Source organism: Dipodomys ordii, unplaced genomic scaffold (genome assembly GCF_000151885.1).
Source record: "Dipodomys ordii isolate 6190 unplaced genomic scaffold, Dord_2.0 Scaffold67, whole genome shotgun sequence".
Lineage (NCBI taxonomy): Eukaryota > Metazoa > Chordata > Mammalia > Rodentia > Heteromyidae > Dipodomys > Dipodomys ordii.
In genome coordinates this window covers 8,475,298-8,496,828 of record NW_012267283.1, presented here as the reverse complement: position 1 = coordinate 8,496,828, position 21,531 = coordinate 8,475,298, and the positions used below count along the sequence as shown (strand labels likewise).

The window sequence follows — 21,531 nt, the reverse complement described above, 5'->3', positions numbered from 1 at the left end:
TCCACCCATAAGTTGTATAGTTATTTTTCAACATAGAGTCTAGTATTACTGCTGCCTTTGTTCACCCTTCGTCCCTTCCTTTCTGTGTCCACTCTCCTTACCCTTACCAAAACACATAAACTTAGAAACAAGACAAAAGATACAAAAATCAAAAACAGCAACAAAGGAAAAAAACCCTCTGTTTCCATTTCTTGGAGTTCATTTCACTAAGTATTATTTTAAATGATCATATGCACATAACTATTGAGCCTTTGTGATCCTTTCCTAAGAATAGCCTCCTTTGGTCTCACTATGTGAATATCTAGAGACCTGTATAATGTCTCTGAATAATACATGTTCCAATGTATTTTTTGTCTTTTACCATCCAGGGTGTGTATTTGTGGATCTTTACTTCTATTGGCACCATTTTGGCACATCTGACCTACAAATAAAGCAGTCAAGGCAACTACAGGAAAGGGCTATGATTTGTAATGGATTTTACAGTTGGCAGAGGCCACAGCAGCTGGGAACTATAAATGTGGTCATGGAAACCAACTTCTTCTAGGGCTTTATCCTTCACTCAGGATTTTAAGATACTTAAATCAAGCGATTTCCTTTCTTTTCTCATCTAATTCACAGGTTTTTTGTTTTTTTGTTTTTTGGTGATGGGGCTTGAACTCTGGGTTTGGGTGCTGTCCCTGCGCTCTTCAGCTCAAGGTCAGTGTTGTACCTCTTGAGCCACACCGCCACTTCCAGTTTTCTAGTGGTTTATTGGAGATTAGAGTCTCACAGACTCTCCCGCCCGGGCTGGCTTTGAACCATGATCCTCAGATCTCAGCCCCCTGACTAGCTAGGATTACAGGTGTGAGCCCCCGACAGTCAGCTTACACAGGTTCTTGACATAGCTGTAGATGATAGTGAATTAACAAGCAAATGAAAGGGGGAAAAAAAAAACCAACAGTCACTTGAGTCTTCTTTATCTGAAGAAATGGGTAGCACTTAAAAAGTGCAAATCTAAAAAAAAAAAAGAATGGTTTGTAAGCAGAAAATGAAGAAAACATGTACTACTGAAACAGAAAACAAACATTAGAAAAAATTACAGAAAAGTTGTTTGCTTGGAAAAATCAATGCAATCAGCAAACTCTACCTGTTAGCCTGACCTAATTTAAAAAAGATAGAAAACAAGTAAGATGGCACCTAGAATGAAAGCTTATCATGAAAGCTGCAATAGACACTAAAAGGAAAAGGGGGGGGGGATATTCTGACCACATTTATGTAAACTATTATCACAACTGAGGTTATTGAATAAATTAATTGAAAAAGTAATATTGAAAAACGGTTTCAGATGAAAGAGAATAGTGAAGCTATCTAATATCTAATAAATAACTAAATGAACCACAACGGATTCCTAGATTGGAGATGTCTTAACATATGGTATATATACACAATGGTATTCTATGCTTCCATCTGAAAAAATGACATTGCCCGATTTGTAAGGAAATGGAAAGACTTGGAAAAAATTATACTAAGCAGAGTACAGCAGACCTAAAGAAACATAGGCTGCATGGTTTCCCTCAATTGTAGTAACTAGAATGTGCCTCTAAATCTACAAGCAAATCCAATGGATAGTAAAAGACAAATAATTACACCTGGACATAATTAATTAATAGCAATCTAAACATTCACACAGTGCAAACAAAGGAGGATATTCTTTTTTAATATTTTTATTGTGAAGATACTGTACAGAGGGGTTGAAGGTAATGAGTACATTTCCTATCGAGCATTGTTACCCCCCTTTTGTTTTTCCCCTACTATTCCTTCCGTCCCCACCCCCCAACTCCCCTCACCCAAGTTGTAAAGTTCATTTTCAACATAGTGTCTTGTGTGAATCATTGTTGGAATGAGTCAACCTGTATCCTTGTTTCAGCATTTTGTTATTTCCCTCCTCCCCAAATTAGAAAAATGTACATACAAGATGCATGGCAACATAATCAAATACAGTGAAAACAGGGGTTACACCATAGTGGGGAAGAACATACAAAAGAAACAAAAAACAATCACATGGTACATTAAACACAACAGCAACAAAGAAAAAAAACCTCGTGTCCATATCTTGGGGTGCATTTTGCTTAGCATCATCTTATATAGTCATATGTACATAGCTTGTGACCTTTTCTGCTTCTCTGGTAAGATTATCCTAGATGTAAACTAGTTATTGCAAATAAGGGAAACCATGGGACCTATGTTTCTTTGGGCCTGGCTTTACTTCACTTAGTATAATTTTTTTCCAATTTTTTTCATTTCCTAACAAATAGGGGGATGTCATTCTTTCTGATGGAGGCATAGAATTCCATTATATCTGTATGTGTGTACATATAGTGTGTACATCAAATTTTCTTGATCCATGCTCAACTTCTCTAGCCATAAAAGAAATGCAAATCAAAACAACATTGAGATTCCACCTCACCCCAGTTAGAATGGCTAAAATCAAGAACTCTAATAACAACAGATGCTGGAGGGGATGTGGGTAAAAGAGAACCCTACAGCATTGTTGGTGGGAGTGTAAACTTGTCTAACCACTCTGGAAAGAAGTATGGAGGTTCTTCAGAAGACTCCACATAGAGCTTCCCCATGACCCAGCAATCCCACTTTTGGGCATTTACCCAAAGGATTACAAACAGGCCATACTAAAGCTATCAGCACAACTATGTTTATTGCATCATTATTTACCATAGCTAAAGAATGGAACCAACCCAGATGCCCCTCAGAAGGAGGATATTCCTAGGAGAGGATCACAAGGGCTCAATAGCTGTGTGTAAGATCATATAAAATGATGCCTATCAAAGTGAACTCCAAGAAATATGATGTTTTTTTTTGTTATACTATTTGCACTTCTTTCTTTTCTTCTCTGTTTTTCCTCTGGTTTATTGCCTTCTGTCGCTGTTTTTTATTTATGTACCCTTTATCTTTTATATAAGTTTATCTGATTTAGGAAGGGGAAGGGAAGCACATAGAAATGGTAGAACAAAGGGTGAACCAATTCAGCAGTGAAACCCACTAGACACTATGTTGGAAATGAACTATACAACTTCAGGGGGTGAGGGGAGGAAAATTGGGAGAGGAAAAACTGGGAAAGAAATGAGGGATAGGGTGACACTTTCAAAAGGAAATGTACTCACGTACCTGACTCTGCACATCACCTTTTTTAATCCCTGAGGTTTATTTTGGTATGGTTTCAGGTTTCAGCCCATGGTGAATTGCGTTGTTTTTTGGGTGCCAAATGTTGTTGACCAAGCCTTTAACACATAGCCTATGGGAACATTTGAGATACAAATTGCAACAAATTGCTATTAAGGTCATTACCAAGACTGATAAATTTTTAATATGAACACTATATAATTACTGTTCTACATATTAGGCATAGATTGATATTTCATGATGAAAAGGTGCACTGTACATCTACAATTACACATTTGAATTCTGTCATATCAGAAGCTAATCTCACAGGCTCCTTTTAAATTCAGAAAAGTCAAATAAAAGCATTCTTTTGTATTGTGAAGTAACCTAATGAAAACATGATAGGATAAAACAGTAGTTGCAAGTGGCTCATGCCTATATCCTAGCTATTTAGGAGGTTGATATTGGAGGATCATGATTCAAAGTCAGCCTGGGCAGGAAAGTCCATGACATTCTTATCTCCAATTAACCAGTAAAATGTTGTCAAGTGGAGCTATGGCTCAAGTAGTAGACCACTAAACTTGTAACAAAGCTTAGGGACAGCACCCAGGCTTTGGAGTTCAAGCCCAAGGACTGTCTCCTGACATCCCCCCCCACCCCCCACCTCCTGTCTTCCGCAATAAAGAAAAAACATAGTTGCTGGTAAGACTGAGTTAATGGATTTTTGAGGTTTCTACCATTTTGTGTTTTAGGATTCACAGAGGACTTCCTAATGAATTGAGAGTCAAAGATGCAGGATCAAATTGCAGATTCCATCTTTAAGGTCATAAATTTACAGAACTTGTGAATAGAAAGGAGTTTTAAGGCATTAAAGAATTTGAAAAGCAGATAAAAACAACATAAAAGCAAATAAACACAGGTAATTTAAATATCCAATAGTAAACTATCGGTTGGAAAGCTGCATAATGTCCAATTATTGAACAATATGCTATTAGTCAAAACATTTTTTCTCTTAGTGCTCATAATGTGAAGGGAGTTAGGGGACATGATGCTACAGTAGTTGTAAGATAGAAAAAACAGTTTTTCCATTTGAAAATACACAAGAATGTTAATAGAATCTAATGAATGAGATGGCAATGAGTCTTTTTCTTAATGCTTTTTTGCATTTATCTGTGAAGGGATCCTTCACATCCATCCCAGGGGACCATGCGGAGGCAAGCAGGCACCGGAGAAAGATTATTACAAGGTTTATTAGAGGAGCCACATTTCCCCCAAGAGGGAGCACATGCCACCTGTCCCTATCCAGGTAGCAGGAGGGTCTGGGGACAGGAAGTGAGGTAGGTGGGAGCTGGGAGGGAGGGAGGGAGGGACCAGCTGTAGGCTGGGGACTCCAGGGCTGGGAGGAGCTCAGGTCTGGGTGGAACTGAGAACCAAAGGTAGGCACAATGCTTACAATTGGTTTTGTAAAAAGAATGTGCTATGTTTAATCATAAAAATGATGTCAAAAGTCTCTCTATACTACTTGAAGCATATAGTCTATTAAAACCGTTTCTATTGACCCTGATTTTGACCAACTTTGGTTTTTGTAGACCATTGAATTTTAAAATGCAATTAAATAAAAGTGGTAACTGACACCTCTTTCACATAGTAACCATATTAAAAATTAAAATATATAAACCTAGTAAGTGTGGTCACTTCAGTAAACAAATTAGCAAACCTAGTTTTATCCTTTACAGGAAAACTAAAAGTCATTAATGAAGTAACCATTGTACTAACCTATAAGCCAAGGATGTCCTCTAGTTATGGATGGATGTACAGTTTAACTGTTGGTTCAGAAGAGTACTTTCTCTCATTTCAATACAAACATCTAGGGCCACGTTACTCAAAACATTAGCAGCATTTCAAATATATAAGCTTTTCAGGCATATGCAAGCTATTCCAGACGTACTAAATCAGTATCCTCAAATGACTCACATACATGTTTAAATTTTGGAGAACATTGTTCTAGACTACAAAGGAGTACTTTCTCTATTAGCCATAAGGTGAATTTTGTTGTTTTTTGGGTTTTTTTGTCAGTCACGGGGCCTGAACTCTGGGCCTGGGCGCTGTCCCTCAGCTCTTCAGCTCAAGGCTAGCACTCTACCACTTGAGCCACAGCGCCACTTCTGGCTTTTTCTGCTTTTGTGATGCTGAGGAATGGAAGGAACCCAGTGCCTCATGCATGCAAGACAAGCACTCTACCACTGAGCCACCTTCCCAGCCTGTTGCTTTGTTTTCTAAAGATTCTCCCATATTGTACAGGAACTTGAAATCCTCCAGCTTCAAACTTCCAAATGCTGGGATATCATGTGCTGTGAGGTCTGGCTTTTGCAATCTCCAAACCGTAATTTTTGCCCTCATGTCTCCAGTTGTAACCAAAGTTTCTACACTAATCACTTCACTTCTTATTTTGATTTTGCCTTTGAATGGGAAACAAGACAATCTAATCTTGTACATAATATTCAAATGTTCCATGCTGAATCCTGCTTCAAAAATAGAAAGATAAAATTTTATCAGCTGTAACATCTAAGCTCTAGGGTCACACAAAGATTTCTGATGTTTTTGAATGAAGTTCTTGCCCAGTGACATTTTATAAGGCATGAATGGACTGTTAACTAATTTTCCCGAGAATGTTGGAATTTTCATTTCCCTTTCCAAAGAAGTTACCCAGGCACAAAGAAGAAATGCAATTCTCAAAATTCTTTGAGAATTGTAAGTAGTCAAGATAAACTATGTAACAAACATCTTCCTGTTTCATTACTTTCTAGTTATATCTAAACTGTGAGGAAAAACCATTTCTGATTTGAGCACCAATTTTGCCATTCTTCATCATCTGGTAATCTATTCAAGCAATTTTCACAAACTAAGTACATCAAAGTAGACAGATCTGCCACCCTATCTAGTAATTATAAGTAATCTAAGGCCATTTTTTCCTGAAACTTCTAGAAAAAAAAGTTTGAAATAAGCATAGCGAGAATATGCAATTAAATAAAGAACCTGGCGTATCTCTTAATAGTTGCCACATATTCTTACTTTTAAAAAATAATACTTCAAGAAAATCACAAGGCAAAAACCTCCCATCAACTTTCACTTTAAAAAACTAAAGATACAATATATTTTAAGAAATTTACTTTACTTCTAAGCAATTAATCATGAACATACAGCAGTTTTTAGTCTATTCAAACAGTCAACAGGGACAAAACCACCTTCTAAAATATACAGCACACCTTTATGTTTATTTTAATTATTTAATCTAATACAAATGCCCTCATTTGTATATGACTGTAATGTATACTATTTTCATCTTAGATCTTAGAGCCCTAGTGAGGGCATTTTCATGAACTATTAGTTTATACCTAGAAAGGGTAAAGACAACATCTGAATTTGCAATAGCCTACTATCCTAAACCCAAGTTACAATGTCCTCTGAAGAAAAATTTCCATAAATTATTAATGACTAAACTGTATTTAAAAAACAGCTTCAGCAAATGAGAAAAACAGGAAAAAAGCCTGCTATTTGCTGATTCATGATGAGAAAAGAGAGAACAAGACAGAGATATTAATCTTCTACAGAAAGTTGTTTTATAAAACACAAAGTATCAAAAGGTCCAATAAGCATTCAGCTTGCTCAGAACAAAATTATGTTCAGTGTGTCCGTTTTCTGAATTGCTCAATAACCCCAGGTGATTTTCAAATTAGGAGGCAAATTACTGACAGTAAGTTCATCAAACTTAGAGATATCTTTAACAGGGACCTTATAGAAATCAAGAATATCTCTGACTCTACACATTTGGTGAAGCTTAGAGTTGGGTACTGCATGGCCCAAGTCATGGGCCAAGTGTGCCAAGAGACTGAACTTCATATGTCCATCTTCCACGGAGATGTCTTGCCAATCACTAGGAAGAGATGAACCCAAAACTTCTTTAAGACGTGATTCCAGACGACTTTGGAGATCTTCGGGTGGTGTGTATGCTCGGCTTCGTAAAGGTGGACACACCAGAACAGGTTCTTTCCTCATCTCTTCTACTGGCTCAGCCACCACCGGTTCTTTTTCTTTTCTGGAATGTCCAAAAGCAAGTATATCAATCTCTGGTTCACTTTATTAATGACATTAACATCTGACTGAATTTTGCTCCTCAATCAAAATCAGTAAATAATTTGTACATTGACTAGTTTCTGAGCACTGTGGAGAATGGAAAAGCCTAAGAGATTCTTTTCCTAGGAATGCTTCTGGTTGAATGAATTAATGCAAACAGAAACAAGAGCTTAGTGTATACTTTATGTACTCTAAGAATCCCAGCCAGGTGTGGGTGTCTCACAGTTGTAAATCTAGCTACTCAGGTGGCTGAGATCTGAGGATCCACAGTTCGAAGCCAGCCTGGGCAGGAAAGTCCATGAGACTTTTATTTCTAATAAGCTACTCAGAAAAAGCTGGAAGTGGTACTGTGGCTCAAGTTGATAAGAGTGCTAGCCTTGAGCAAAGGAAGCTCAGGGACAGTGCCAGCCCAGAGCTCAAGCTCCAGAACTTAAAACAAAAAAACCTAAGAATCAATGTAAGTCATTTTGTTTAAGATCCCTAGTTCTCTAATATTTAATTAACCTCAATGGTATCTCACAGGAATTTATCATCCCTACAGAGATACGAGGCACAAGAAATGAAATGGTGTCTGGTCAAGAACACCACCAATTCCTCCTTTCCTACTTAAATGATTTGTTACATGGGAAGCATTAAAAAAAAAAAATCAGTACAAAGCTGGTCTAAGGGAAAAAGTAGGAAACCCTACCTGAAAAGCAGTTAAAAGCAATGAGCTTTGAATGTGGCTTAATGGTAGAGTGCTTACCTAGCATGCATGAAACCCTGGGTTCAATTCCTCAGTACCACATAAACAGAAAAGACCAGAAGTGGCAGTGTGGCTCATGCGACAGAGTAAAAGTAAGATCAGTGCCCAAGCCCTGAGTTCAAGCCCCAGGGCTGCCAAAAAAAAGTTAAAAGCAAAAGGCATGGCTCAGATGGCAGAACACCTCTAGCAAGAACAAGGACCTGTGTTCAAACTGCAATATTGACAAAATTATAAGTGATAGAAATCCAACATAGAATAAAAATAGAAAAAAAGCAAAGCCAATAAAACTGAGTCGTTTGAAAACATAACAGTTGAAAACCCCTTTTTAACTTAAATAAAATCAAAATTGTAAGAGGAAATATTATAGTAGACACCTCAGAAACATAAGGTAATATAAGGGACTCAAACATGCAAACACACACACACATTTTTGAGACAGAGACTCTTGCCTTTTTGCCTTGGTCTCCAGAGTGCTGAGATTACATGTATATGTGTGGACCATTACACCTAGCTTAGTTATCTTTTAAATGCTCTAGTTTTCATAATTCACTACTTAAAAATAATATTCTATATTTGGTCATTTTCCTCCCTCTACTAATTTGGTCTAATTAGCCACTCTATTCTTCATCTAAACTACTTGACAAATAATAACAAGCACAAACTTGTAGACTTGACAGGCAGTAAGTAACAAACATTGACCAAAGAAGGTAGAGAGGGGGCTAAGAGTTGATGACAAAAACCCTTCTGTTAGGACTAACTTGAAATTTAAGAGTTTCCATCCTATATTTTGATACCCTTAAAAATTAGCTAGGTCTACTGACAGGACGCAATGCAGTGGGGAAAAATAGGAGATAGAAAACTAGGAAACCTGGTTCTAGAACCAACTCTGTCTTTTCTAATGTTGGGAAAATACGTTCCTGTGGTGGGGCCTCCGTTTCCTCAGTCGGAAAAGAAAGGTCTGTGATTCTCTATCCTGACGCTTAGGAAAAAATACCCTCCCACACGAATGGGAGGTGGGAAGAGTGAGCAAATACGGCCATTATATTCAACGTACAATATGTAAAAAGTGAACTATGTAACTTGAGGGTAAGGATGGGGAGGGGGCGAGACGAAGAACAATGAATGGGAGGGGTGACAAAGATCAACATGCACGCTACTCCTAACACGACTTATGGAGCTGGAACCTCTCTGCACAACTATTTAGTAATAAAGGTTTCAAAAGAAAAAGAACAACGCCCTTGCAGAGCCGGCGAGTGTATGAACGAATGAGCACACACGTCCCCGGCGGCGGCGCTGCCCTTGGCGGCCTGGCTGGGAGCAGAGGCGGGCCTGCTCGCAGGGAGCTCGGCCCGGCGGCGGTTCCGCGCGCCCGTCGGTGAAGCGGCCCGCCCCCAACCACGGGCCTGGGGCGGCTGGCGTGCACGCACGGCCATACACCACCCAATGCGATGGAGGCACAGGGAGCCCCCTTTCGGACAGGGAGACCCCGAAGCTTCCGCCCTGGGAACCCCGATCCACTTCACCTGGCGCCGCTCCTCCACCAGCCCGGGACCCGCGTCCCAATCTAACACGGCACCACGCGGCCTCAGCCCGTCCTTCACTTTTCTCCGGGCCTCTCTTTACTTTTAGTGAATGTAAGCCACAGGCCAAAAAAAAAAAAAAACCTCCTCAAACTCTACCTGGTGAGAGACCAAAGTTCTCTGCGCGTTGCCCCCAAGCAGGCCCACGTCAAGCCACTCGCAGCAACGCCGGACACACGGAGTGCCGCCATCTTCACGGAGAGCCTAAACCTTGACCTCCCCTCAATCTCGCTCACGCTCTCCTTCTCAGCCAATCGGGTGCAAGCTTAGTAGCCGCGGTAGTCGTCCTCACCCTTTGCACGCTGGGAAGTGTAGTCTCGGCAGCCATTGCGAAGGCTTGGCCACGGCTCACCCTCGGGGCATGATGGGAGTTGTAGTTGGAGGGCGTCCGGGGAAGGTTCTGGGTGACGCCTTCGGGTCCGGGGGCGGATGGTCGGTCACCGCGTTGCTGGGCTGTGAGGAGGAGGTGGAACTGGCAGCTGGGAGGAGGCTCTAGGGAGGCCGGAAAGACGGCACAACCCCGCTAGGGGAGGGCGTTCAGGGCGGCGGGGAAGCGGGTTGGATATGCTGCTGGGAACGTGACCGCTCCGGGGACCGAGGTAGGACCTGGCTGGCCCCCATCGAGGAACCTCGTCCTGGTTGGGCCTAATTTCCTGCAGCCTCTGGCCCCCACCAGAGTCTCTCTTCCGTGCGGGCGCCCTGGACTCTGGCCGGGAGATGGCCTCCCCGAGCCCCCCGGTGGAGCCAAAGGTAAGCCTAGGGATCCCCATTATCACTTAGCCTGGGGCGGGTAGGCCAGCCCCTGCCGCCCCCCCTCACCCCCCGGTTTTGCTGCTCCACACCTCCCGGTCGCTAGTGCCCTGCCGGGACCCCGCCTCCCTTCCTCGGGTGCTCTGGGGTACGGTCTATTTGCAGATCGCCCACCAGCGCTCCAGTACATTCCAGAGCGACTCGATAAATCGGCTGGGGAAAATTAGCAACGCTCCAAGCTAGCTCTCATTTGTGAGCTTCTCCAGGTGAGGCTTGATTTCCCCCACCCCCTACCCCCACCGGACCTCCTATTGTCTTCTTGTACCTGTTGGTGATGCCTGAACCCCAAGGTAGGTGCTTAGAGAAACGGATGGATTTGAATTGAACCGGCTCATACTGCAATGAGAATAGTCTAGCAGGGTAGTGAGCTAAGGGAAACTTAGAGGCCTTGGGAGCAGTTTACTAAAGTGTACATGTTAGGGTGTAAGTATTATACCCCCAAAACTTTATCCTTACGCTTTTTACTTCAGAGGACAAGGATCGAACCCAGTTAACCTCTAGTCTGAGATGCCCATCTCTTACAGTCAGTTCCCAGAATCGGGCATCTTTTGGCACTCTTAGTTACCACATTTCTTCTAGCCTACTGGGCCATGGTAAGTGATTACTTCTACCACTGAATGTGTCCTTGAGACTATAGGAACTGACTGCAGAAATCGTACAGTTTCAGGGGTTGCTGACATTTGAGGATGTGGCTGTGTTTTTTACCCAGGAGGAGTGGGAGTATCTGGACCCAGCTCAGAGAAGCCTGTATAAAGATGTCATGGTGGAGAATTATGGAAACCTGGTCTCACTGGGTAAGAATGTACTATTTCCCTAAGTAAAATATCTGAGAAACTACCAGAACTCAGACCCAGAATGCTTAGACCAGGGTTAGTATCAAATCTACTTTATTTCAAAGTTCTGATTCAAATCCTTCACCCATGAATTGTTTCCATGACTCTCTTGTTTCTAGCTTCTTTGCAGTGACCAAGATACAAGCTTTTCTGGCTTCCTGTCTTCATAATCTCATTCCCATGTTGCTCTGTACTCTCCCTCCTGGCACATCCTCCCACTGTTTTCCTCCCACCCCTTTTTACTCTGCCTTCTGGAGCCCCTGTTCCTCTTCACACAGTGTTCCTTACCCTTCCTGCCCTTAACTGAAACTTGGCAGGTTTCCAAGGACATCACTTCTCTGGCAGTCCTTCAAGGAGGGGCTGCTTATTCTCCCACATCCTCCTCCTTCCCCATCCTTTGTCTCAAAACTGGAAGGGAGAAGTTATTGTTCTTGCAATTCATTTGTGCTGATCCCAAAGCATCAGTTTCCCAACTTCCCAAACAAAACCTCTCCTTTGAAGCCCCAGCAATTTTGCTCAACCCACTGAATTCCTTTTCACCGTCTTCTATCAAGTTTGCCTTTGGTCCTTTACATGTTACCTTATCACATTTCACAATCTTTTCTTGACCCAGTCAATTCTGGAGCTTCATTGGATCTGGATTCTGTGAATGTAAAGGAACCTGCTTTCCTCATGGATTAAGCTACTCAGAGTTAATAAGGCCCTCATTTTTTTTTTTAACAGGCAAATCTGAAGCCTCGCTATACCATTTTCTGACCACTTAATTATTTTTTTCCACTTATTTATTGACTGACCAAAATAGCCATGCTTTCTGCCCCTGTTTTGCTTACTACCATCTAACATTCTATTTCTCTTATACCCTTACACTAAACCTACTCCTTCTTTATGTGCTTCTTACCCCTAGATGTGTCTGGTTTTGTCCTCCCATGTAAATTACCAGCATACTGTCTTTCCATCTTGAGCTGATGTTGAGATCCTGTCCTTTAAAATCTGCCTTTTCACCTCTTCTACTTGAGTAGCAGGAAAAATTCACTAACCAGAAGGGTCAGTACTGTAAACATACATGGCTTTAAAAAAAAAAGTCCTGCTAGGTTTTTATTTTGGCATTTTTTTCTTGATATTTTTATCTGATCTTTTAGTGGCTGCTTAAAATTTAGTATTTTCCTTAACTCTATGAACCTCACTTCTGTTTCACAAAGAAAATATAGTTCACTAAGCATGAACTCTCAACTTCTCTACCCCTTATCCACACCCTTGAAGCTGCTCTCATCTTTTTTCTTCTCCAGAGCTTATTGTATCAATCATCTTTTTTTCTCTAATAGCTTCTAGTCTTTATTCTTTATCCCATATTACCTTTACTCTGATTATAGGTATGGTCATGGCCTTTACATCTGGGGAAGTGGGAGAAAAGAAAAATATTTGTCCTTGAGCTAAGGTATACCTCTTGGTGCACTTGCTATTTATTTTCTTCACAGCCAAATTTTTCTGTGTTCCATACTATTTTTATTTTATTTTATTTCTGTGTTATTTTGTTTTGTCTTCAGTCCCCTTAAGTTGCTAAATAGTGGTTAATATTAACTTCATTGTTAAATGCAGAAGACCTCATTAATTTATTCCACCTCTTTATGAATATCTGAAATTCTTATTTAGCTGGTTTGGTTTTTCTTGAGACAGGGTCTTGCTATGTATCTCAGGGTAGCCTCAAACTCATGATCTTGTCAGCCTCCTGAGTGCTGAGAGTATTGGCATATACCAGCACATGTGGCTTATTTCAGCCTCTTTATTGTTTCTCACCATTTGTTTGCACTGTCAGACTTCCTCACAATCTGCATACTTTGCTTGGGGGATCTTACCTCCACTCAGTTCATGTCAAGTGTTGTTAAGTGATGATATAAAGACAGGTGATGATATGTCTTCAACATAGAGTGGAACTTAACTACCTACATTCAAATCCTGCTTCACCCCTTAATAGCCTTATGACTAAGAATGAATTAGTTCATTCCTCTGTGCCTCAGTCGCTTTTCTTTTTAATGTAAAGCCTCTTAGGGTTATTGTCAGTATTAATTAAATTAATACATATGTATAGCACTTAGGGCCCTAAGCACAATATAAATATTGATTATTCTTGTTATCTCCTGTGTTGAATTTCAGATTCTTAGTTATCTTTTTTTGAAGGCCATGTAAGTAATTCTAACAGGCAAATCGCAAATAATCCAGTAAGTTCTTAAAATTAAATGAAGTTAAATACTCCATTCTCTGAACTACTTTATCTGTACTAATAGTGTTTATCATCCTCTTCTGTAATCCCTGTTTAATGTTATTTCTCTAGCCACAGTAACTCCTATCAGCTTCATTTAATTTTCTTGCATTTATCACAGATAAGATAAATCATGAGGGTAGGGTGCATATGAGGGACTCTAAGTTCTTGGAAGCAAAATAAAGACAAGCATTACTCTCCCTGCTCTACTTCTGCTATGTGAGGACAAAGAAAGGAGGTAGCTATCTACCTCCTTTGTATGTTTGTTAATATTTGTGTGACTGAGTAAGTACAGTTAATTTAGGGTTCCATATCTCCTACCTGGATTATTTTCTTAAACTAAGCTAAGGCTACCAGTCTCCCTTTCTTTTCACATATTCTGGTACTAAGGTATGTATTCATTGGTTGAAATTTTGGTTTCTTATAGCTTTAAAAGCCAAAAATTTTAGTCAGGCACCAATGGTTCATGCCTGTATCCCTACCTACTGAGGAGGCTGAAATCTGAGGATTGTAGTCTGTGAGACTTTTCCAGGCAGGAAAGTTTGTGAGACTCCAATTAACCACCAGAAAACTGGAAGAGGCATTGTGGCTCAAGTGGTAAAGTACAAGCCTTGAGCAAAACAGAGCTCAAGGACAGTGTTCAGGCCCAGAGTTCAAGCCCCACAACTGACTAAAAAGGACATTTTAATTTCTTATACTGGGACTAAATATAAATATAGCTTTGGCCTGGATGTTTTGTCTCTTCTGTTATCAGCCATATCAGATGATGATTTTAAAAAAAGAAAGTAATATGCCAGTGGTTTCTATGAGTTACTGCTAACTTATCCATATTTATAGTATCCTGCTTGATAGAACCAGACCAGTGTCAGCTCTGCCTGCTGGAGTATGTGTGAATACCATAAGGACAAAAGGCATGGCAGTGAACTCATCCATGATCTTGTGCTTTTAGGCTCTCTTCTTTTTTCTTTTTCTTTCTTTCTTTCTTTTTTTGGTTGGTTGTGGAGCTTGAACTCACGGCATGAGCTTTTTCTCTCAAGGCTAACACTCTACCACTTGAGCCACATGGGACTTTTTCTGAGTAGTTTATTGGAAATAAGGAAAGTCTCAGCAACTTTCTTGCCTGGGCTGGCTTTGAACGGTAATCCTCAGATCTCAGCCTCTCCAGTAGCTAGGATTACAGGTGTGAACCACCAGCACCCAGCTAGCTGTCTTCTTTATTTCAACTTTCCATCAATACAACTTGCCATCATATTAACCCAATCTTGTTCTGTCCTATAGTATATCTACCATTTTCTTTCCTACTCTCTCTCCCCTAAGCTCCCATATTGCTAGAACTGTTTAAAGATTATTAAAATAAACTCAACCTAACTTAATCCAACTATGAAATTATTTTTTTTTTTTGGGTCCGGTCGTGGGGCCTGAACTCTGGGCCTGGGCGCTGTCCCTCAGCTCTTCAGCTCAAGGCTAGCGCTCTACCACTTGAGCCACGGCGCCACTTCCGGCTTTTTTCTTTTTGCTTATGTGGTGCTGAGGAATCGAACCTAGGGCCTCTGGCATGCAAGGCAAGCACTCTACCACTGAGCCACCTTCCCAGCCCCCGCAACTATGAAATTATTATAGGAACATAAGGATGTCTTCTGTAACATATGATCATGAGTATAGCTAAACAGCAAAAAAAGGCTAAAAGCAGAAACTGAATCAGTCTCAAGAAGTCAGAATATTCTATGTTAGACACCTCTGACAAACTGCTATAGACTAGATGGCTTAAGTACCAGACATTTTTTATCTCATAGTTGTGGAGGTTGGGAAGTCCAATATCAAGATATTGTCAGACTTGATTCCTGGTGAGAGCCCTCTTCATGACTTGAAGCTAGCTACCTCCTTTCTTTGTCCTCACATAGCAGAAGTAGAGCAGGAAGAGTATGCTTGTCTTTATTTTGCTTCCAAGAACTTAGAATCCCATCATATGGACCCTACCCCCATGATCTTATCTACCAGATACCAACACATTGGGGCTCAGGGTATCTACATGAATTTTCAGAAGAGAAACGTTTTACTCACAGCACTCTGCTCTGATTTTTCCCCTTAGCAGAGTATTCTTGCCTTTTTATGACCATATGTTTCTCTCATTTTAGCTTTTATATTGTGGCTAGATGACAATCCTGGCCACATTCAAATTAAGTAGGTATTTTAGTTCTCTCTGAAGAGACTCAGTTTTAGCCAACTGCCTACTATAGATAAATTAGGTATGATCACAAAAACAAGCACGACATCATAATTAAGTCCAGATCTAATAAATAGGTAATTTCAGTGCTGCTCTGTTTGAAAGCCTACACTCATTTTCTTCTTCCTCCTGTTCTGTTTACCTATTTGTTTTTGTAGTTTTTCATTGTTTATTTACTTGGATAATATTTTATATCTGATATCATTCTTTAGTATTCCTTTTCAAAATGTGTTTAACAAGTTGCTTGAATTTTCTGGTTGAAATTTAGATTCCTGTTTGTTTTTTACTTGGTTCATATGATTTTTATAAGAATATTAGTTTCATGGAATAGTTTGGTAAGAATTATCCTTATAATAGTAATATTATAAGAAGTCTCTGAAGTGGCTGGATATATAGGATTTGTGCACCACCGTTTCTGATTAGATCTGTACATTCCTTGTGATGTTTATTCCTATTTTTATAGTTTTTGTTACTGCTAGATTAGCATATTTTATTTTTCTATAATATTTACTTTTTTCTTGTTGGTAAGAACCAGATTTTTATCATGTTGTTGCTATTTTATTTTCATTTGGTTCAGAAAGTTGAAGTAGCCATTCATGATACCTTCAAGTAGTGACAAATTTGTTTTAGTGCTGAGTAAAGAACCTCACAAAAAAAGCAATATCTACTATATAAACATTATAAAGACTTTTCCCTTCTCACCAGGAACTTACAATCTAAAAAAAGACAAAAATATAACAAACACTAAGTGCAGTGTAGCTGGCACCAGGATATAAAGGATGTATATGGACATAAATCTGGGTAACAGTTATGTAACCTAGTTGTCAAAGGAGCAGAAATAAATGAGGAAAATAATTACAGAAGGTCAGAGAAGTAGAGAGCAAATTAAAACACCATAATAGAAAACAAAAAAATGAGGATGACCCAACAGTGTCAGATGCTGCTGAAAGTGCTAAGGACTGAAAAATTCCCATTTTATTTGTTGATTTGATGAGATGTTTCCCTGTGTGCTAGAAACAGATTTTGTAATAGTATGCAAAATAAATTGAATAAGAAAATATTGAACACGATAAGCAGGAAATGAAGCTATCGTGTTAAAATCTTCTTTTCAGAGTTTGGTTTTCATCAAGAAAAGCATTTCAGGTTCAAATTAAATGAGATATATTTATATGATGATAGGAACATATAATTGGAAAGCGTGGGTTGAGAAGAGCAGAAACAGTAATTGAACAAATGCTCAAAAGTGAATTGGATGTGGAAGAGGTAGATGTGTTATCGTTGGATATGAGCAAAATCTATCTGCATGTACTATTGAAGATAATTTTATAGATAGGGCAAAAAGTTAAGGAAATTCTTTTATCCCTTGTTTATTATGTGAAAGGAACAGTCCACGAAAAGTAATTTGGGAAAGAACATTGAATAGGCAAAGAATAAATCAAGGTTCTAAGCAGTTGCTTAGTAATTCTTTCCTGTCAGTTATCAGCTCATAAGATACCATGTTACTTCAACCCTTTATACATTTTTTGAGCTATTTTATCTTTAGGAGCTAATTTTTAATTACTATCATATAAATGTTTATTAAGCACTCATTGTAGTTCATAGGAGACTTTATGTCTTACCTTTGAATGTTGGCTCATTACATAGTGTCTGTATGCTTTTAATGGTTAGTGAATAAATTTTAGTTTCTTTTCCCTTGGTCCTTTGTCTTTTATCATTCCAAGATCCTATAATCTATTGCTTTTTTATTTATTTAGCCAGTCCTGGGGCTTGAACTCAGGGCTTGGGCACTGTTCCTGAGCTTCTTCTGCTCAAGACTAGCACTTTGCCACATGAGACAAAGCTCTACTTCTGGCTTTTTCTGTTTATGTGGTACTGAGGAATCAGATCCAGATCATGTATGCTAGGCAAGCACTCTACCTCTGAGCCACATTTCCAGCCCTAATCTGTTCCTTTCTGTCAATTATTTGGTCTGCATACATCCCAGAAATGCTTTCTCATCCTAAATTTTTCTGAACCTAATTTTTTTTTCCTCCATTACCTTTTTTCCTTGATAATCCCACCACTATGTGTTTTGCTTTTATTGTTGTTGTTGTTCACTCATAATAATCATTCCTATGGATTTCACAGCCCTTCTACTCTTCTTACTCCTACTCTTATTTTTTGGCCCCTAAACCCTCTTCATACACTTCTCAAAAAATTTCTTATTCTTTTAGTCAGATAACTAAAAATATCAAATACTAATATTAAGCCAGATACAGTAACAAATGCTATAGTTGAGCTTCTCATCTGCAAGAGAACTTGATGAGCCTAGGAGCTTGAGGCCAGCCAGCATGAACTGCATAGCAAGACTTTTCCATATATGAACTAATTTAATTCCCATAATACTGTAAGTAGCAGACTGTATCATGATTCAGTCAAATAATTTATCTTAGTTACCTTATTTAAAGTTTGTTATTTCCTTTAAAGAACTTGGCTATTCATTACATATTTTATTTACAAATATTCTAGATGTTTTGAACAGAGATAAGCATGAGGAGCCAATTGTGAAACAAGAAATTGAAGAAATTGAGGAAGATGTGGAACCACAAGGTGTAATAGTTACAAGAATAAAAAGTGAAATTGAGCAAGATCCCATGGGCCAAGAAACCTTTGAACTTGTAGGTAGATTAGATAAACAGAGAGGGATCTTCTTATGGGAAATACCACGGGAATCTTTGACCCAGGAACAGAAAATATTCAGAGAAAACACTAATATTATCCGTAAGAGACCAAACTCAGAAGAGAAATGCCATAAATGTGAAGAATGTGGAAAGGGTTTTGTCCGCAAGGCCCATTTCATTCAACATCAAAGGGTCCATACTGGTGAGAAACCTTTTCAGTGCAACGAATGCGGGAAAAGTTTTAGTCGAAGCTCATTTGTTATTGAACATCAGAGAATTCACACTGGGGAAAGGCCCTATGAGTGTAATTACTGTGGAAAAACCTTTAGTGTGAGCTCAACCCTTATTAGACATCAGAGAATCCACACTGGAGAGAGACCCTATCAGTGTAATCAGTGTAAACAGAGCTTCAGCCAGAGAAGGAGCCTTGTTAAACATCAAAGAATTCACACAGGTGAGAAACCCCACAAATGTAGTGACTGTGGGAAAGCCTTCAGTTGGAAGTCACACCTGATTGAGCATCAAAGAACTCACACTGGTGAAAAGCCTTATCACTGTACCAAATGTAAGAAAAGCTTTAGTCGAAATTCATTGCTTGTTGAGCATCAGAGAATTCATACTGGGGAAAGACCCCATAAGTGTGGTGAATGTGGGAAAGCCTTTAGACTAAGTACATACCTTATTCAACACCAAAAAATTCACACTGGTGAGAAGCCTTTTCTTTGTATCGAATGTGGAAAAAGCTTCAGTCGGAGCTCCTTTCTTATTGAACATCAGAGGATCCATACTGGTGAACGACCTTATCAGTGCAAAGAATGTGGGAAAAGTTTCAGTCAACTTTGCAACCTTACTCGTCATCAGCGAATTCACACAGGAGACAAACCTCATAAATGTGAGGAATGTGGAAAAGCCTTTAGTAGAAGCTCAGGTCTAATTCAGCATCAGAGAATTCACACTAGGGAAAAGACTTACCCATACAGTGAAACTAAGGAAAGTTTTGATCCAAATTGCAGTCTTATTATACAACAAGAGGTTTATCCTAAGGAAAAATCTTACAAATGTGATGAATGTGGGAAAACATTTAGTGTTAGTGCTCATCTTGTACAACATCAAAGAATCCACACTGGTGAAAAACCCTACCTGTGCACTGTTTGTGGGAAAAGCTTCAGTCGGAGCTCATTTCTTATTGAACATCAGAGAATCCACACTGGCGAAAGACCTTATCTGTGCAGACAGTGTGGCAAAAGCTTCAGTCAGCTTTGTAATCTTATTCGACATCAGGGTGTTCACACAGGTAATAAGCCCCATAAATGTGAAGAATGTGGGAAGGCCTTTAGTCGGAACTCGGGTCTTATTCAACATCAGAGAATACATACAGGGGAGAAACCATATAAATGTGAGAAGTGTGACAAAAGTTTCAGTCAGCAGCGCAGCCTTGTCAATCATCAGAAGATCCATGCAGAGATGAAAACTCAAGAAACCCATGAATGTGATGCTTGTGGTGAAGCCTTTACCTGCCGCATTTCTCTAATGCAGCATCAAAAATTACATACTGCATGGATGCAGCAAATGTAGAGAAATAAATAGTTTTGATTAAATTTGAGACTAGCTACCCAAGTGCAGTTTCAGTATGGCTCAGTGTGGGTCAGATTTAGTAATAAAGCAAATTCTCCTTGGCCCTCAGGCAAGATCCTCTTAGTAACTGTCTGTGGGCAAATGAGTTCCAGTTGCTCTTTGCTTTCATAATCATGGAGAAAGATTAAGCATCTTTCTTTAACAGATCATTCAGCAGAGAAGTTGAACCTAGGTACAGAGCATTTGGGAGGGTGTCCTGAAGGAGAGAGTTGAGTCAAGGTGGAGGATCTTGTAAGCTGTTGGAAAACTAAGAATAATGACTTAAAAGAGTTCTCAAGTACCATCTCATATGACAATTCCTCAGTTGCACTAGAATGTTTAGCTATTCATAGCTAATCCAAGTGATTAAGCATAGGCATATGTATATTGTCAAACAAAGCACAGATGTTTTGAAACCAATATACAAAGCTTTTGGTTCTTCAGTTGTTTGGCATGTGGGTTAATGAAAGGTGATCCCCATACCTTGTTTCCAGATCAGTGAACTGAGTGCATCATTTATTTCACATGTTAATATGATAAGAAACCTACAAAGACGTTATCAAGGAATCTTTGGGAGTGCCTTTCCCTCATAATCCCCCCCAAAAAACTGGGGAAATGTACTGTTCTTTTTGTCCTCCCATCTGTGAAAAATGTAATACTCTATGAATAAGCTTATTCATTCACACCAGGAGCATGTGAAATTGTACATATTTTGAATACCAAGAATTGGAAATACAAAGACATGAAGCTTATACTAGAAAGCTGAGATATTTTGGTATTGCTTCAGATTTTTTGGTAGATTTTTGCATGCTGTTTTGAAATCCTGGTTCTAGGGCTTCCCTCAATGGTTGTTATAAACCTATTAATTCATGTGTTTTAATCATTAAAATCTGTTTTAGTTTTTGTTCTGCCTAAGAGTTGTTACTTTAATATTAAAATCAGTCCTATTAAATACCTTGCTAGGATGTTTAAATTAGATCAGAAATTTTACAGTAGTTGCTCTTATTTGCTGAGCCTGTTGCTAGGATTTGTGTGTGTGTGTGTGTGTGTGTGTGTGTGTGTGTGTGTGTGTGTGTACAAAATAAACTTTAGCTGGGCACTGGTGGCTCTCATCTGTAATTCTAGCTACAAAAGAGGCTGAAATCTGAGGATTGAGGATTACAGTTCAGAGCCAATCCCAGCAAGAAAATGTATGAGATTTTTATCTCCAATTAGCCACCAAAAAGCCAGAAGTAGAGCATGAGCCTTGAGCAAAAAATCTGAGGGACAGCACTCAGGCCCTGAGTCTAAGACCTATTACCAGCACACACACACACACACACAGTCTATTTTGTTTAGTTTCTGAGTATCTAACTTTCTAATAGTTTGAGCAAATGACCTCTTTTATATACTCTAGCAATTTTAAACCTCGTCTCTGAATTTTCATGTTTGTGCATGTGGAAGTGTATGTACATGTTCACCCCCTCAGTTAAAATTATTTACAGTTTTACATTTAAGGTTTCAAAACAAAATGTCTTA

General features: G+C 39.3%; 2 protein-coding genes across 8 annotated transcripts; one reads left to right on the top strand and one right to left on the bottom strand.

Moving 5' to 3' along the window:
* Positions 1 to 6,757: 6,757 nt before the first annotated feature.
* On the bottom strand, positions 6,758 to 9,830 carry Mrpl50 (mitochondrial ribosomal protein L50). The gene is made up of 2 exons (XM_013023303.1): positions 9,715 to 9,830; positions 6,758 to 7,252 (listed from the first exon to the last, which is right to left on the bottom strand). The coding sequence occupies exons 1-2, from the start codon at positions 9,804 to 9,806 to the stop codon at positions 6,865 to 6,867; spliced, it is 480 nt and encodes a 159-aa protein (XP_012878757.1). The 5' UTR covers positions 9,807 to 9,830; the 3' UTR covers positions 6,758 to 6,864.
* Positions 9,831 to 10,048: 218 nt separating this feature from the next.
* On the top strand, positions 10,049 to 20,923 carry Znf189 (zinc finger protein 189). 7 transcript variants are annotated; one of them, XM_013023297.1, is made up of 5 exons: positions 10,049 to 10,365; positions 10,531 to 10,631; positions 10,950 to 11,018; positions 11,135 to 11,219; positions 18,248 to 20,923. In XM_013023297.1, exons 3-5 carry the CDS (start codon positions 11,016 to 11,018, stop codon positions 19,972 to 19,974), a joined length of 1,815 nt encoding a protein of 604 aa, XP_012878751.1. In that variant the 5' UTR covers positions 10,049 to 10,365; positions 10,531 to 10,631; positions 10,950 to 11,015; the 3' UTR covers positions 19,975 to 20,923. The 7 variants fall into 7 exon arrangements, with proteins under 7 accessions (XP_012878751.1, XP_012878754.1, XP_012878750.1 ...); XM_013023300.1 differs by having other exon boundaries at positions 10,896 to 11,018; positions 11,138 to 11,219; XM_013023296.1 differs by having other exon boundaries at positions 10,896 to 11,018.
* Positions 20,924 to 21,531: the final 608 nt, after the last annotated feature.

What these genes read in the sequence shown, in the direction of transcription:
- Mrpl50 (XM_013023303.1), bottom strand. Translation starts at nt 9,806, where the DNA reads ATGGCGGCACTCCGTGTGTCCGGCGTTGCTGCGAGTGGCTTGACGTGG. An exon ending in GAACTTTGGTCTCTCACCAG is followed by an intron (nt 7,253 to 9,714) that starts GTAGAGTTTGAG and finishes TGGACATTCCAG; the next exon opens with AAAAGAAAAAGAACCGGTGG.
- Znf189 (XM_013023295.1), top strand. Translation starts at nt 10,333, where the DNA reads ATGGCCTCCCCGAGCCCCCCGGTGGAGCCAAAG. An exon ending in GCCCCCCGGTGGAGCCAAAG is followed by an intron (nt 10,366 to 11,134) that starts GTAAGCCTAGGG and finishes TTTTTTACCCAG; the next exon opens with GAGGAGTGGGAGTATCTGGA. An exon ending in TGGAAACCTGGTCTCACTGG is followed by an intron (nt 11,220 to 18,247) that starts GTAAGAATGTAC and finishes CAAATATTCTAG; the next exon opens with ATGTTTTGAACAGAGATAAG.